At 41.8% G+C, this 15,675-nt stretch overlaps 2 protein-coding genes across 8 annotated transcripts in view; one reads left to right on the forward strand and one right to left on the reverse strand.

Moving 5' to 3' along the window:
* Positions 1-3,451, forward strand: part of Appl2 (adaptor protein, phosphotyrosine interacting with PH domain and leucine zipper 2) — a 40,925-nt gene extending 37,474 nt beyond the window's left edge. For 3 of the 6 annotated variants that reach the window (XM_057757682.1, XM_057757680.1, XM_057757686.1), the window contains 4 exons: positions 506-542; positions 710-850; positions 1,630-1,677; positions 2,469-3,451. In XM_057757682.1, coding sequence (XP_057613665.1) covers positions 506-542; positions 710-850; positions 1,630-1,677; positions 2,469-2,603 — 361 coding nt within the window. In that variant the 3' untranslated portion in view covers positions 2,604-3,451. Of the gene's footprint in view, positions 1-505; positions 543-709; positions 851-1,629; positions 1,678-1,785; positions 1,883-2,468 lie in introns of all 6 variants that reach the window. The other 3 variants (XM_057757681.1, XM_057757683.1, XM_057757685.1) reach the window with 3 other exon arrangements.
* A 133-nt stretch (positions 3,452-3,584) lies between these two features.
* The window catches only part of Washc4 (WASH complex subunit 4), a 52,173-nt gene continuing 40,082 nt past the window's right edge, over positions 3,585-15,675 (reverse strand). For both annotated transcript variants that reach the window (XM_057757678.1, XM_057757679.1), the window contains 5 exons: positions 14,808-14,955; positions 12,804-12,900; positions 11,996-12,192; positions 11,053-11,152; positions 3,585-8,714 (listed from right to left, as the gene is read on the reverse strand). In XM_057757678.1, coding sequence (XP_057613661.1) covers positions 8,647-8,714; positions 11,053-11,152; positions 11,996-12,192; positions 12,804-12,900; positions 14,808-14,955 — 610 coding nt within the window. In that variant the 3' untranslated portion in view covers positions 3,585-8,646. The remainder of the gene's footprint in view (positions 8,715-11,052; positions 11,153-11,995; positions 12,193-12,803; positions 12,901-14,807; positions 14,956-15,675) is intronic.

Raw genomic sequence — 15,675 nt, forward strand, 5'->3', positions numbered from 1 at the left:
TCTTAAGGGAGTGCCTAGCAGCTGTCTGCTTCTTCTCCAGCCCAAGATGTTTCTTCTGCTCTCTACTCTAATCTTAGGACCAGGGCATATTTCTTTCACTGGCTCTGATACTAAAGACAAAGCATGTTTCTTTGACACTAGTTTCAGAGCCAGGGCACATGTCTTTATCCTGGGTTTAGGGGTAAAGATGTTTCTCTCCCTGGCCCAGGTCTCAAATTCAGGATGTGTTTCTTTCTCTGACTCTGGGTTTAGAGTCAGGGCGCTCAGAGATTGGTCTATTTCCTGCTCCAGGTGTCCCTTTTACCCTACACCAGGTACCTTGGCTTTAACATACTTGTTCAGCAAAGGCAGAAACTGCAGCACACAGGTTCACTTAGGACTGTGTCATCTTTCCCTGAACCAGGCCTTGCCATTTCATGTATGGGACATTTGTGTGATTTCATGATGCCCTGTAAACTCAGAGTGTGACACCGTGTGTGTATTAACAAGTCTCTTATAATTTCAGGTTGATAGACCCTCAAACTCAAGTGTCAAGAGCCTGCGTAAGTACCTGCTCCATCTTAACGTTGATGATTACACCTTAGTTCTCCTCTGTCCCCTGTAATACAGATTCCTTCTTTAGCTCTTTCACAGAGAATAGTTGTACTGGTTTGTAAATTCCAGTTGTGTAATTATTCATTCTGTCCCGTCCTGTTCCCCTCCCCTCAAGTTTGAACTTACCAGTGTCACACAGTTTGCTGCTCATCAAGAAAACAAAAGACTGGTTGGCTTTGTCATCCGAGTGCCGGAGTCCACAGGAGAAGAGTCCCTGAGCACATACATTTTTGAAAGCAACTCAGAAGGCGAAAAGGTGTGTCTGTCTGTGTCTGTCCATCTCTGCCCTCCCACACCCATCTCAATAAGGCTATTTTTAATGGGTTTGGGTTTTGACTATCCACCTTAATATCTAATTGGCTAATTATCCATGCCTCCATCCAGATATTCAGACAGTAATACCTTCTAGGAAGGCCCCACCTAAAGACAACAACACTAATAGCTGTATACAATCGCCTAGTGCCACGAAATGCTAAAAGGTACCTCTGTTCTTTTAAAGCAGTGGTTCTCAATCTTCCAAATGTTGTGACCCTGTTGTAACAGTTTCTCATGGTGTGGTGACCCCCAACCATAAAATTTTTGTTGCTACTATGTGACTAGTTTTGCTACAGTTATGATTCGTAACGTAAATATCTGTTTTTCAGTCGTCTTATGGCCCTGTGAAAGGGCTGTTTGATACCCCAAGGGATCATGGCCCACATGTTGAGAACCACTATTTTTAAATAAAGCAAAAGTTACAATAGAAAATAGTCTCGGAGGAAACCAAAGAAAGAACATCAAAACTGTTGTTTTGTATGGAAAACCAGTGAACTCATCCGGTATATAGAATTTATCAAAACCAGAACGTTCACTGAGTATTTGTGTGTATAAACATGCAGGGGGAAACACCCTGCTAACAAGTGTAAACAGGGCAGTAACCTGTCTAACAGTGCCACTGAGCATGGCCCCGGCAGCCTGAGCAGTCAGCAGCCTCGCTGCTCTTGAGAACACACCTTTCCTACCTTTGCCTGACACCATTTCTCTTGTCTCTTACAGATATGTTATGCTATTAATTTGGGGAAAGAAATTATTGAGGTCCAAAAGGTAAGCTGCATGTTAGTAACTCTCAAAAGACATTAGCCATAGTAGGACACCCACTCTGTGCTAACGCTGGATTCCTCTGTCTGCTAACACATCCTCCCTGACTGACAGCACTGCTGCAGCTGCTGCATTAACTTCCTTGCTCGCACTCAGCCCGGCTAGAGCTCTTCTTTCAAGTTAAGATTCAGGACTCAGTTCCAACATAAAGGTACTCATCACCTGCCCAACCGAGAACCTAGAGAAATGAACGGAGACCTCCGTGCTGTCCAGCAGCAAACCATCTCCCACTGATGAGAAAAGCTCTCCTGAAGTGATCTTTACGCTTCAGTCTGCCCAAGAGGGCAGGAAGGGACGCAAACTAGCATGCAGTGGTGTAGGTCACAAGTGTGCGCACTTGCCGTGAAGGACCTCTCCTGAGCCCTGCTGCAGTCTGATGACTCAATTCCACTCGTCCAAAAACCAAGAGCAGTACGAGGACAGATGTGCACAGGAGGCTCCTGTGCAGCTTTTGCCAACTCCTGGTACATAATTAAAAGACACAGATGTACAAGAAAAGTTTTCTGAAGGGCTGCCCTATAGACTCTAGAGGAGGACAGCTATAGATCGGGTACATTAGTCATGCTTCTATAATAGCTTAGCATCTAGAAGTAATCCCCATGAGTTCCTTCGGATGGCAGTCCAGACTCTTAGTGGGAACGGGGTTGCAGCCCAGAACACTGAAGGTCAAGCTGCAGGGGTTTCACTGCATCTTAAGCCTATTCTTTTTTCCCCCTCTTAAACTCTCTTAACTTCAGGACCCAGAAGCACTGGCTCAACTAATGCTGTCTGTACCACTAACCAATGATGGAAAGTATGTACTGTTAAACGACCAATCCGATGGCACTGGCGGAAGCCCAGGTGACAGCAGAGGCGCAGAATCTGAAGCATAACTCCCTTGGGCATCTGGGGTCAGAGCACTTGGGAAGGAGAGCCACCTCCTTAAGGGTTTTCAACCTCTCTGACGTGCAGGCACACTGACCTGATTTCAGAATGCTGACAGTCACATGTGGAATGTAGCCCTGGATGCCCTGACACAGAAACTTGGGAGGGAAGCAGTAAGAAATGGGTGGCGTCGTGCTTACCCACCTACAAATGCTATTTTAGGTGCTCTGCGGTAAGTCTTCGTTCCAGACTGTGCTGTTGGGTACCCAGCATGAGAACTATAAAAATGCAGTGTTCACTTTACATGGATGGGATCACTTCCGTTTCTACGATCCTTTTCTAAAAAAGACAAAGTCCTGGATCTACAACGTTAAATACTAAACAGTTCCTATTAATATGGTCTATTTTTGTATCTTATATAGTTGTAAGTGCCTGCCACTCTGAAGCTGTATCCCCAGACCTCATGGCATTGCTCTCAAACACTAGCAGAGACAGCCAGTCTTCACAACAGGACTTTCTGAACCAGCTTTCATTCTCTTAAATGTGGCTACTTTTTGTGGCTACTCACTGTGAGCAAGGGACAGCCCCACTAGTTCCTCTTCTTCTGAGCCAGACCTTCCTCAAAGGGACCAATTAATTTTAGAACTCATTTGAAGCTCACCTGGCAGTGGGGCTCGGGGTGAAGTTCTGTTTCTACCCTGATGGTTCTGGTTCCTGGCGTTTCAGACCAAGTCCAACCCTGCTAATTATGAAGTAGAGATAAAGATCTTGAAATCATGCAATATACTTAATTGTAACCACCTTTATCAACCTATCTTTGTAATAATTTAGCAATAAAAATGACTGTTTTATCTCTTTCAGTGCTTACTGTGGTTAGTTTATAGGCCATCCCGAGAAGAAAACTAAAGTCTTGCTCTGTGGCCCCGCAGTCCTGCTTCTACGTTCTGGAATAGAGATGCTGTCATGTCTGGATGTCAGGGACAGCAGCACACCTACATCTTCCACACTTGGAGCTGAAGGAAAATGAGTTCAAGGCCAGCTTGGGCTATGTGTGGACTTCAAAGCAGCCCAAACTAAACAAAATACTATCTCAAAAAACACAGGGTTCACTCTGCGCATAAGTGCTTGCTGACCAAGTAAAGGACCTTAGTTGAGCTTGCTGGCCGTCTAGTCTAACATCACTCTTACTCCAATAATTCACAAGTTCCATTTAGAGAGCCGAGCCTGTCTCAAAATTAAATAAACAAAAATAAAGTGGAGAACAACAAAGGAAGAACCAAATATCCCCTGGAATGCAGATGTGTGCACGCACAAACATACATAGACCACAAAGAGGAATCAGAAGGACCCCACCTTTATAGCCTAAAATGAGCTCACAGGTACCTCACACGTCTCCGTAACAACCGTTCAGTCTGGGTTTCTGATGGGTTGCGAGACTGACACTCTTCTACACCTTCCTTGCTTACAACTTTCCAGAGGGTCAGAGATGAAGCTCAATGATAACTGAGTTGAAAATAAAAGCAACAGGGTTTTAGCTCAGAGGCACAGCACCTGCCTATCATGAACCAACACGTCCTTGGGTGCAATGGCTAGTACTGTGTACAGCAGACACCCACTAAAGCACTATACTGACTGGTTAAACAATGGTTAGTACTGTGTACAGCAGACACCCACTAAAGCACTATACTGACTGGTTAAACAAGCCATGCAAACCCTGAGATAAAAGACAAGATGGATAGAATGGAAACATTAGCCGAGGAGAGACAACCAAACAAGACCCAAGGACCTAAATATATAACGTATTTGTCAGGACAAAGAATTTCATAGGTTACAAGGGCTTGGAAACAAATACGCTTTCTCAAATAACCAGGAAGTGAAATCACGTATGTATAGCAGGTGGCAGAAGTAAAGCAATGAATCACATCCATGGAAAGCATGGGGGTCAATTCCATGTTCCACAGTGCAATCCAGAAATGCACCTGTCCTAGCACCTTTCAAGGACATGTATGAAGGTGACTGCACCATCCCAGATACAGAAACCCAGTTCTCAACAGAACACTGGCATGCATGTAACCAGATATGACAGAAGGAAAACATCAGCTACAGCTGCGGATCAACATGAAAGGACTTCAGCATAGTGAACTAAAGGCACAAAATCACAAGATTCATGTCTATTAACTGACCTGCAATACTTGGCAAAACACAGGCTGTGAAAAGCAAGGGCAGATCACCACTAGATCCCACAGGAGGTGGGGCAGCAATGGGGACTAGTGTTTCACATAGTCTAACAGGCATTACAGATCTTAACTTTCTTTCAAAAGCCAGAAGCAATGGGTAACTTGGTCTTTTGTCTCAACTTACCAAAACTCACACTAATACATTAAAAGCACAATAAAGATTACCATGTGCCCAACTGAGAGATGGGACGAATCTTTAGAAGCTAGTTGGCTGCCAATTTCTACTCTCAAGAAAGGCAGGGTTTCTCTGTAGCTTTGGAGCCTGTCCTGAAACTAGGGAGGCAAAGGTAGGCAGATCATGGATGTTTTAATCCCCCCACATATGCCCCTTCATGATAGTGGGAGCAGCAGTACATTGTCTGCAACTAGCTGAGCCCCTTACCAGGGATTACTAACACGTACATCAGATGAAAAGACAGATAACCTAAATGTTACACTAGCTAATATTAACATCAACAGCACTTTATAGACAAATGTTTTCTTTCCTTTTTAGAGACACAAGTCTCATCATCTAGCCCAAGCTGACCACAAACTCAAGATCCCCCCGGTTCTCTCCCAAATGCTGGAATATGGTAGATGCCACCATGTCTGGCTCTAAGGTACTGTTTCCTAATATATAAGTGCTTTATATTTAAAAAAAAAAAAAATTAACAGTCTTTAGACGCAAAGCAATCTCCAAACGTTCTCAACGCATTAATTTTGAAGGTAATTTAGATACCGGAGATGAGTATTTTTCTAACATTTCATTGCTTTTGTAAACCCAAAGATTAAATACTTTAATACACTTTTTATATAGGCCATGCTTAGAGGTGTTTTAGTCCCCTTCACCTTAATGGTAACATTATGAAAACTATCTCACTACACACAAATCTGTAAATGTATTTACAGTTCTTAAACATGCTTCAAAATTATGCTATCAGCTACATATCACCTACATTCTTTGGTGTACCTTCACTGATAGGAACTGGAGATATCTAGTAAGCTAAGTGATAAAGAGCCACACCACTGGAGAGGGCGGACCTATTTATATATATAAAATCGAGTACACCTAAGTGTTTACTTTGAGCTGAATTCTGACTCTGACATCCTCATCTCTGTAGCTGAGTGACTCTGCTTGATTTCCACATCCTTAAACTTTTCACAGTCCTATTAAACTGTTCTGAATGTTGGGAGGCCTTGGTTAAAAGAAAACAATGTAGCACAAAAGGTCCCTGAGCAGAGGACCAGTCTAAAATGTCTGTCACATGAAGCTGGAAAGAGAATTATGCCAAACTAAAGCTGAACAAATCTGGTTTTCTTCACCCAACAGCCCAGCATGAAAACAGTGGTCTATGGCAGTATTCCTGCATCTCCGTTTTATCCATGCAGCACTACAGAAGGAAAAAGAGGCAGCAGTTAGCTCTCTCTCCAGCGTGAGGTCTGACAGACCATCTCATGTCTTCACTGTCCCCACATCATCTGCATACGGTGCCTACCTGTAACCCCAGCACAGGGGAGGCCAACACAAGGACACGCTTAAGTTTAAGGCCAGGCTGAGCTACAGACAGCAAGACACTCTCTAAGGAAAAAATAAAAACTCTGGTTATTATGATTTCAGAACACTTCCTATTTGTAAACCACATGAGTTATTTTAACATGTCACAGAAACTCAGGAAAAAAAGTAACTTCACATTGGTTCTTAGCTGAGACAATTGACCCATCAACAATTAAGGATCTATGAAGGAAAGGGAGGAACCACTCAGCAGACTGCCTGTCTAGCTCAGTCCTCAGCCCCACACCACCAGAGTCGCACTAACGAGACCTACTGCTGAAGACATTTAATTCTGGCCATAAACATCCAAGGGAAGGACAATGTTGAAATTATATTTATTAATGTTTTATTATACATAATGTACTCTATAAGTGAGATAAGAACCTTATTGTCTTTTACAAAATCTAATTAGAACTGACAATGTTATGGTTAGTTCTTAATTCCTGAGAACTGGAACATCATTAAGTTTTCTGTGAATTTACAACAAAACACTCATGTTAATATTTCAGTTACAGTATGTCTGAAAAAAAAGGTAGCAAGGAAAACCATCATCTAATGTATGTAACAACTCAGGCGTGAATATACTGAAGCCCTGTCGCTCTGCAGTTTAAGACCATTTAAATATATCTCTCTTCAGAGATTTTATTTCATCTACACAGACTTATTATAATTCACCCAGACTGTAGTGACATTAGTTCTAACTACAGGTAGAACAATTATGTCACTTTCTTCCCAATTTTAAGTGTCCAGGGAGATAGTATGTAAACTCTAATGTGCAGGAATAATGATGAACATTTTTTTTAAAATGAAAGAAAATACTGGTACTATAAACGGTGACAAATCTGATATAATCAAATCCAGTATCATTAATATAAACATTTATAATGAAAATATAAATTATTAATTATGCAGCATGCTTTAGGGCCATCTCTACAGTTAGTATCAATTACAAACATTAAATGCCTTTAATCCATCCTTTGTTCATAAATCTCTAAACCATGTTTAACATAATAAACATTTCCAACCTATTCTGTTTCTTCTGATTTAACAGTCATAGTATTTAGCTTGGGCTGGGAAAGTTCCCAAGCCTAATCAATGAGTTCCAAGCAGGACCCTGTACCTCCACTCCAAAAGCTGGGGCCATGGAGCCATGTCAGAATTCTAAGTGTTAGGATTATTTGCAAGATTTATCCAAAGAAATAGTTAAGCAGGCAAATGCAACAGAAAAACAAGCATTTCCAAAAGAAATGTCCGTATTACATCTAAAGTTTTAAACCTTCCTTTTTACCCCAAAGGCATCGTTTTATTATACGTTGAAAAGGCCATGACAGTTTCACTAACTAGCTAGCACAGCTTCACAAAAGTAACGCTGGATGCTTGTTAGGCACCACATTTCCTCACGGCCTTTCTTTCTTTGAACATCAGAAAGTGATGTACTAGTTCCATTCTCACAGTGGTAATTACTGAAAGCCTGCCATAGTGCAGTATTATTTAATCATTACACTGGATTTAAAGTAAAAATCTGTCTAAATTGCCACCAGAATTTCAATTTAATGTAACGAAGAAACCTGAGTTTGGTTGTAGGATAATTCATTCTTGTTTTCCCCAGTATCAGAGTGCCTTAAAACGCAGTGAAGCTTCAAGTGGGAGTCTATGGCTTAATCTGAGTTTTCTTTGAGATTAAGTAAATCTTAAATTTAAAGCAACTGTTGGAGGACAAATGTTCCCAAAGCAATGTAAACTATTTTAAAATGTCTCATCAGACATCAGCAGCTCATAAAGAGTCACATGGGAACCGGTTAGCCACACGGCACAGACGGTCACACAGCACCTCACCTCTAGCGTCAACGCATCCTCAGGGTCTGATCAGATGGTCACGAATTTCAAGCTCAACTCTCTTTAAATTGAGTATTTACTGGCTGTGCTGTACAGCATCTGCACCGGTTTTCCTATGACTTGAGATCAACATGGATCAAAGACACACACAAATTACAAACACACAGAGTGCAGGAGATGGAAAGCAATGGTGTGGGAATCTGGACTTTCCCGTTGATAGCGTCACGTCAAAGAGTCCAGCAGGAGCATCTTCAGCCTACACCCAAAAGATCCAGTATCTGCTTCTCAGCCCTTGAAAACCAGAGCATTAGAAATAAAATGGGCTTGACTCCAGAGCACTGCCATACGGAATTTTCCATGATGTGACCTAGGAAATGACAATTTCTCAAGCAGTCTGTAATCCACGGCACTGGGAAGGTATCACGACACCCAGGTGACCCCACACCATCATCTCACAACAGGGTCTGCAGACGCAGTGCCCTCAGGAACATCGCCATTGCTCGCTTTAGTTTCTTCTGAAAGCAAGAGAGAAAACATCAATGGAAATACCTGTCAGTTTTAAAAAAGTTAATTAATAAATACAATTTGAAAAAAGCTATACTACTAAATGTCAATTTATAAAGTTGCATCCATGAAGTATTTTTCTAACATCACAAATTATATTAGTTTGTTTAAATGTTAAAAAAATCTTCCTTCCATCAGCCTAGCCAGACAGGAAACAAGACTGCCATTACTGACACAAACACAGCTAGAAGGCATGTGTCAGAACAGTTTGGGTGAGTAACTTGCCATCAATAAAGAGTATTTATTTGTCTGTGTGTATGGTATGCACACAAGTGTACACACATATGGAGCATGTGTACACACGCTCACACATGGAAACCAGACAATGGGCATTGGGTATCTACCTCTATCACTTTCCTCATTAAAAAAAAAAAATTTAATTTTTTTTCTTTTCTGCATGGGTATTTTGCCTACATGTATGTGTGGCGCCCTAGGAGGCCAAAAGAGGGTGTCAGATCCCCCGGAACTGGAGTTATAGACGGTTGTGAACTGCCAGGTGGATTCTGAAGTGAACCCAAACCCAGGTCATCTGGAAGAGTTTCAGTGCTTTTAACTGTGGAGACATTTGTTCGGTCCCTAGTTTTCTGATGCAAGTCTCTATAACAGAACCCAGAGCTTTCTCATTGGCTAAACTGGCTGGCCAGTGAGTCCCATTGATGAGCTGGGTTTGCAGACACACGCCACCATGCCTGGCTTTTACATGCATGCTGGAGATCTGAACTCAGGTCCTCTAAGCATTTTACCTACCAAACAATCTCCCCAGTTCCTTCTTTTATTTGAGACTTTGTAGGCCAGACTTGTCTAGAGTTTCTGTAGTCTATAGTAGCTTTGAAATTGTGATCTGCTTCAGCCTCCCAAATATTAAGATTACAAGCATGAGCTCATAATTTATTTTTTTGCATTTTGGTTTTTCGAGACACGGTTTCTCTGTGTAGCCCTGGCTGGCCTCTGCCTCTCAAGTGCTAGATTAGAGGTGTGCCCCACCACCACAGCCTTTTATTATTTGTGCCAACAAATTATTGGCACTTTGTGTAAAATGTTATATTAGCATACATTTTATGTCAGCAGGTGACAGTCATTTGAGTTCTGTACTAGGCAGCTCTCACCACTCAGGCAACTGCAGTTGAACACAGCTGTAATGAGAAGACTGACCAGACACGAGAGTAACATCACCAGACAGCGTCCTGAACAACAGGACACAAGAAGCTCCACAGGATCAGCCTGCAGACTAGGCTGGCTGTGGCTGTCTTCACGCTTAGGCCTTAAAGCAAATACAAAACCCACTTGCAGTTTGCTTAGTCAGCGGCAGTAAAACCATAACAACAGCTGTGTCTTCAGAGCTCAGACGACCCAGCTCGTTCCTTCAGATGTGTGCGCCTGCACTGCTCTCTATAGCACTAACAAACAACAGTGCGGACAGATGGAGCATCCGGAATCGTCTCCAGCACATGCTTATTAGTCCAGACTTTAAAAATACCTGGATGTGCTTCTGATACTTATTACTGATAAGTTACCCTTAACATATTTAACACTGACAAGAATAAACTGGTTTACATAAGTCTACTCAAAGAACAGCCTCTGCTCAATGCAAAAATGGAAAAAAAAACCACCTTATTTTATGAAAATATTTTACATTTCAATTCATGAAAATTAACACGGCAGATATAACATGGAAAAACCCATAAAATTCTAAATGTTACCTAGTTCCTATACCTACATACGTTTCCTAATTTCTACAAGGGAATGAACCAGATATTCCTCAGAGTAGACAATTGTTCTTCCATGTCACGTCTGAGGGAAATGGAGACCTGAGCTGTGAGGCACTGAGCAAGGCTCATGCACACTGAAGTATGTAAGCCCCCATCACCCTACAGACTAGGATGGGCACAAGGCTTTCCACAGGGGCGTGGACCTCAGCAGGCAGAGCAGATGCTGTTACCATGACACTCACACCTCAGGGGTTTCACACCTCAACAAGCACTGTCACCTCGGGCATCTCTGCAGCTCAGCTGTTTGCAGCTGCTGTTAACCAGCCTCCTTCCTTCCTGATACAGGCTTGAGCAGTAAGGAAGCATCTTGTTAAATTTGTTAGATAAACCAGAGTACAGACTTAAGGAATAAAGTAAACCTTTCTCCACACCACATGGGATCCATGTGGGTGTTAGTGAAAGATTCATTTCTAGGTCTATATGATTTTCCAAAAGATTAAGTAAACTAGAAAACTGACAAGAAGATGGAACACAGTTGTCAACTGTCACTGGTCTGTACACAATTGTGCCTTTCACTAACCTTCCTTCTCTTTCTTTTCTTGGTTCTCTTCAGCCGCAGTCTTGTCTGCTCTGAAGAAAATCCTTGCACTGCTCAGTGAGAAATAAAGCAGTTCAAATTCCTACATGAGAAAATTTGAAAAAGGGAAATACGTTTTAACAAAACAATAAAGTAGCATTTTAATGTCTCTAAAGGAGTTCTAAGTACCCTGGCCATACCCGTGCACACGTGTGTATGGTGTGTCCAAGCCTGTTCACATGTGTGACTGGGAATTCGTGTGTGCGTGCGTGTGCATAGCTCCAAAGTTGAAGTCAGGTGTCCTCCTCAATCACTCTCCATGTCACATGTTAAGGCATGGTCTGTCACTCAAACCTGGGGCTCACAGATTCTGGGTAGACTAAGCTAGGCAGCTTGCTGGAAGGCACTTCCTGAATTTGCCTTCTAAGTGCTAGGATTACAGACAACTACACCTTCCCAGCTTTTCCATGGGTTCTGGGTACCTGAACTCCAGTTCACAGGCTTGTAGGACAAGCACTTCATACCCTGCCATATTGCCCAGCCCAATCTAATTTTTTATGACCAAATGGTTTCCAAATACCAATTCTAACATGCATTCTTTTTACTGCTATTATCTCATATGGTTTCAGATATCAATTGTAGTGCAGATCAGTCAGCAGGGTCTGGACCCGAGGCCCTACCTGGATAGACCCCAGTAATGCCCGTCATTACATCATCAGTAGCGGGATCTGGACCTGAGGCCCTCCCTGGATAGACCCCAGTAATACCCGTCATTACATCATCAGTTGGAGGGATCTGGACCCAAGGCCCTACCTGGGTAGACCCCATTAGTGCCCATCATTACATCATCAGTAGCGGGATCTGGACCTGAGGCCCTCCCTGGATAGACCCCAGTAATACCCGTCATTACATCATCAGTTGGAGGGATCTGGACCCAAGGCCCTACCTGCAGATAGACCTCCAGTCGCTTCTGAGTGAGGTTCATGGTCTGCAGCAGCTTCTCATCTTGACTAGTTGACTGTACATTCTGTTGCTTAGCAACTGCTCTTATCTCCTTTATGTACTTTTCTCTAACAGACTGGAACCAATGAAGTGAATCAAACTCCTGGTACTGATCCAAAAGCTTTAAGGTATAAGCCACACCTACAGTAAAACCAAAATTTAAATTTCAGTGAGTATAGTCCTCCTTTCTTTCTCCTGCACCCACAGATCCAAGTACTAAGCTGACTGGTCACTTGAATCTCAACAGTTTCAAATCCCATTTCACAGCAAAAATGATAGTTAACTAGGGTTCTCTTCTAGGTTCCTTGGTTTAAGGGGGGGAAGTATAAAAAAGAAAAAAATACAATACAATACAATAAAATAATTGTAAAATAATACAATCCTGGACATCATCAGGAAAAATGAGTTGTCCATGATCACAATACAAAATCCAAAGATAAACAGACAGAAGAGAAATGAGGAAGGCTACATGGGCACCACTGAGACCAAACAGAAGATGAAAAACGAAAACCACAACAAAGCAAGCCCAGACAGAGGGCAAGCTGGACAAATAGCATTTCTGTTCTAATGGTATCAAATGACAACACAGGGGATGGAAAGGCCTTGAGAAAAGCAGTGCTAACAGCAGGCACTCCTTAGAGAAAACAGCGTATTTTAAGGTGCACAGAAATCTATTTTCAATCAATTTTTTTCTGAGAGCCCACTTTAAGGTAAACACAGAATTGATGGGAAAATAGCTATATTAAGCTTACCCATGGCAAAACCATCATCAGTAAATGCTGCTCCTATTTTATTTTTTTTATTCAGTTTCTCTTTGCAGCTTATAGAATGTTCTACAAAGTTGAGCGTCTAAAAGGAAAGAAGACACAGAAAAACAACTGAGCTAATAAAGTCCACGAATTTGCTACAACAGACATTTCAAGAACTACAACCATAATTTCTTCTCAGCTCCTGAGTAAACTGGCTCCTGGTGAGGACACAAACCCCTAAGTGTCTCGAGGGCTGTTCGGCCAAGTCCTCTAGCATGAGACTCCCCTCCACTGATCTCACCCTGGCACAGTGTTTGGTGGAAGTCACTGTGCACAGTTTAGTGAGAACATTGACTCTTAGGAGATCCTGACCCAAAGTGAAACACAAGGAAACATGGGGAGCAGAAAATGGTTTCACTTTACCTCAAAACATAAGCACTTTTTACAAAGCAATCCTTCCTTCCGCCTCCACAGATCATCCTAAAATACTACATAGTAGTGGCTCTTATTAACTATAAAATATCTGACAATCAATTTGTGAAATCTTTGTCGACTCCCATTTAGTCTTTCTTTTTTTAAAAAAAAATTGACAGCTCATTATATTTATCTTCTCCCCTGGACTCAGACTGTCTTTGTACTACACTTAGTCTATTATATAACAGAACTTTTAAAAAACCCAGACTCTTCCCTCAATTCACCTATGGTTCCACGGCTGCCTAGCATGGTCTGTATATGATGATCTCAAGATTAAAGGAGCGTGAGGAAGATTCAAGTCAGTACATATAATATTACCAAGTAACATACATCTTTAACCTTGGCACTCAGCAGATATATATGGGCATTTCTGCCATATTCGAGATATTAAAAACAGAAAGGAATACGTTTGGTGTTGGGGAACAATTTCTAATAGGTGATGATGTTCGTATACTAGGTAATTAGCAATTCAAGGAGAGGGGGTTTTATTTTGAGCACTTAAAATTTTTTTCTATTTATTTTTATGTGTATGCATGTTTGCCTGCATGTACATATATGCATCATTTGCATGCAGTGCCAACAGAGGTCAGAAGGGGGTGTCATATTCCCCGGGACTGTAGATACAGACAGCTCTGTGCTGCCATGTGGCTTCTGAGAGTCAAACCTGGGTCTTCTGGAAAAGCAGCAGTGTTTGTATCCACTGACCCAGGCAGTTCCTGTTGTTTGTTTTGAAAACCACCGCATATAGTTCAGGCTGGCCAGGGATAGTTTTCAACTCTGGATCCTCCTATTTCTTTCTACCTCCCTCTCAAAACCAAAGATTACAAAAATGGACCGCCACATCCAGACTACAAAGTGCTGGGGTAGAACCCGCATGCTGGACAAGCACTGCACTCAAGTCGCACCTCAGAGTATGATCCAAATAAGATGAAATAAGAAGCTATCATGGGCCTGTGGGTGCTCAGATTTTAAAGACAGCTACTAAAAATTCGGTACAGAAACCTCCTAAGATCAGACTGATTGTTAATATTTACCTTTCTAAACTCATTTCTCTCGCCGCAATAACTGTTTCTATAATGTAATCTGTGATGAGTTGAGCTATTTTTAGAGAGCAACCATGGAATTAGTAAAGAAAACAAACATTTCAGGAGAAAGCGTTACAAAGTCATTACAGGTGCGGGTGTTCACAGCTGAAAGGGGAAGTTATCCCGAAAGGTATGTTGGAACAAACCTGACATCATAAGTTGATCTACAGGAAGCAGTTAAAATGATTCTACGGCAAAATTCTGTGTAAAGATCCTTCGGCATATGTGGAAGGATGCACTCAAGTGACTGACAACATGACTTTCTCTTGCCATTAGTAAGAACCTGTCAGCTATGAAACTTCAGCTGCAAGTTCAAGCTTTTGGTCATTTTTGCTGACGTCACAAATCCCATTGATAGCCAGAGCTATGAATGTACTTCATGCTTTATGGAAAGTGATTCTGTAGTAACACCTATTAAAAACTCACTTCTAGTTTTTCAAATACTCACTAGAGGAGGGACAATGATATAGAAATTCCGGAGATGTATATTCTTTGGCCTTCGAAATTCTGGAGCAAAAACATCTACAAGCATTTTGAAATATTCTGTGCCTTCAGCAGAATTTCGGGTATGATCACTGAGGACTGAGTCCAAATGCCTACAAAACAAAACATTCCTTGGTGTGGCTTTTTAAAAATTTAGGTAAATTTTATTAGGTTAAATAATGCTACTCCAAATCAGGAAAAAACATAAAATTTCCATGGACTTCAGGATGAGCAGGAACTAATCAGCACCACTTAATGAACTCAGTTCCTTAAAGAACAGCTGGTATTTCCTTTCCTTTTTGTGCATTCCTTCATTGTGTTCATACACACGTACATATGACTGTGCATGTGTCATGCACATGTACACACACTGCACGTAAGTCAGAAGACAACCCGTGGAGTCAGTTTTTACCATGTGGGTTCTGAGGGTGAAACACAGATTGTTAGGCTAAGTGGCAAGTGCTCTTACTTGCTGAGCCACCTCACCATCCAACTCTTTAAAACATTAGTGGAATAGTATTCATATAGGCATGCATGCATGCGTGTGTGCAAGCAAATGCATGAACATGTAAATATGAGAGAAAAACTTGCAGTAGCTGGTTTCTTCCTTTCACCATGTGGATTCTGAGGCTTGAAATCAGGTTGGGTAGCAAGGATTTTATGCATTAAATGATCTTGTTGGCTGGGTCTCTATTTCTTGAGAACCCATGTTCATTGTAAATATATTCTGCCACACTAAACCTCTTCACTAATGTTTCTAGCATCTGTTTAGCCTCCATCTGGTCCTCTTTCAGAGCTGAATGTCTCTTAAAATCTTCAGAACCAGCAGCTTC

Source organism: Chionomys nivalis, chromosome 25 (genome assembly GCF_950005125.1).
Source record: "Chionomys nivalis chromosome 25, mChiNiv1.1, whole genome shotgun sequence".
Taxonomy (NCBI): Eukaryota; Metazoa; Chordata; class Mammalia; order Rodentia; family Cricetidae; genus Chionomys; species Chionomys nivalis.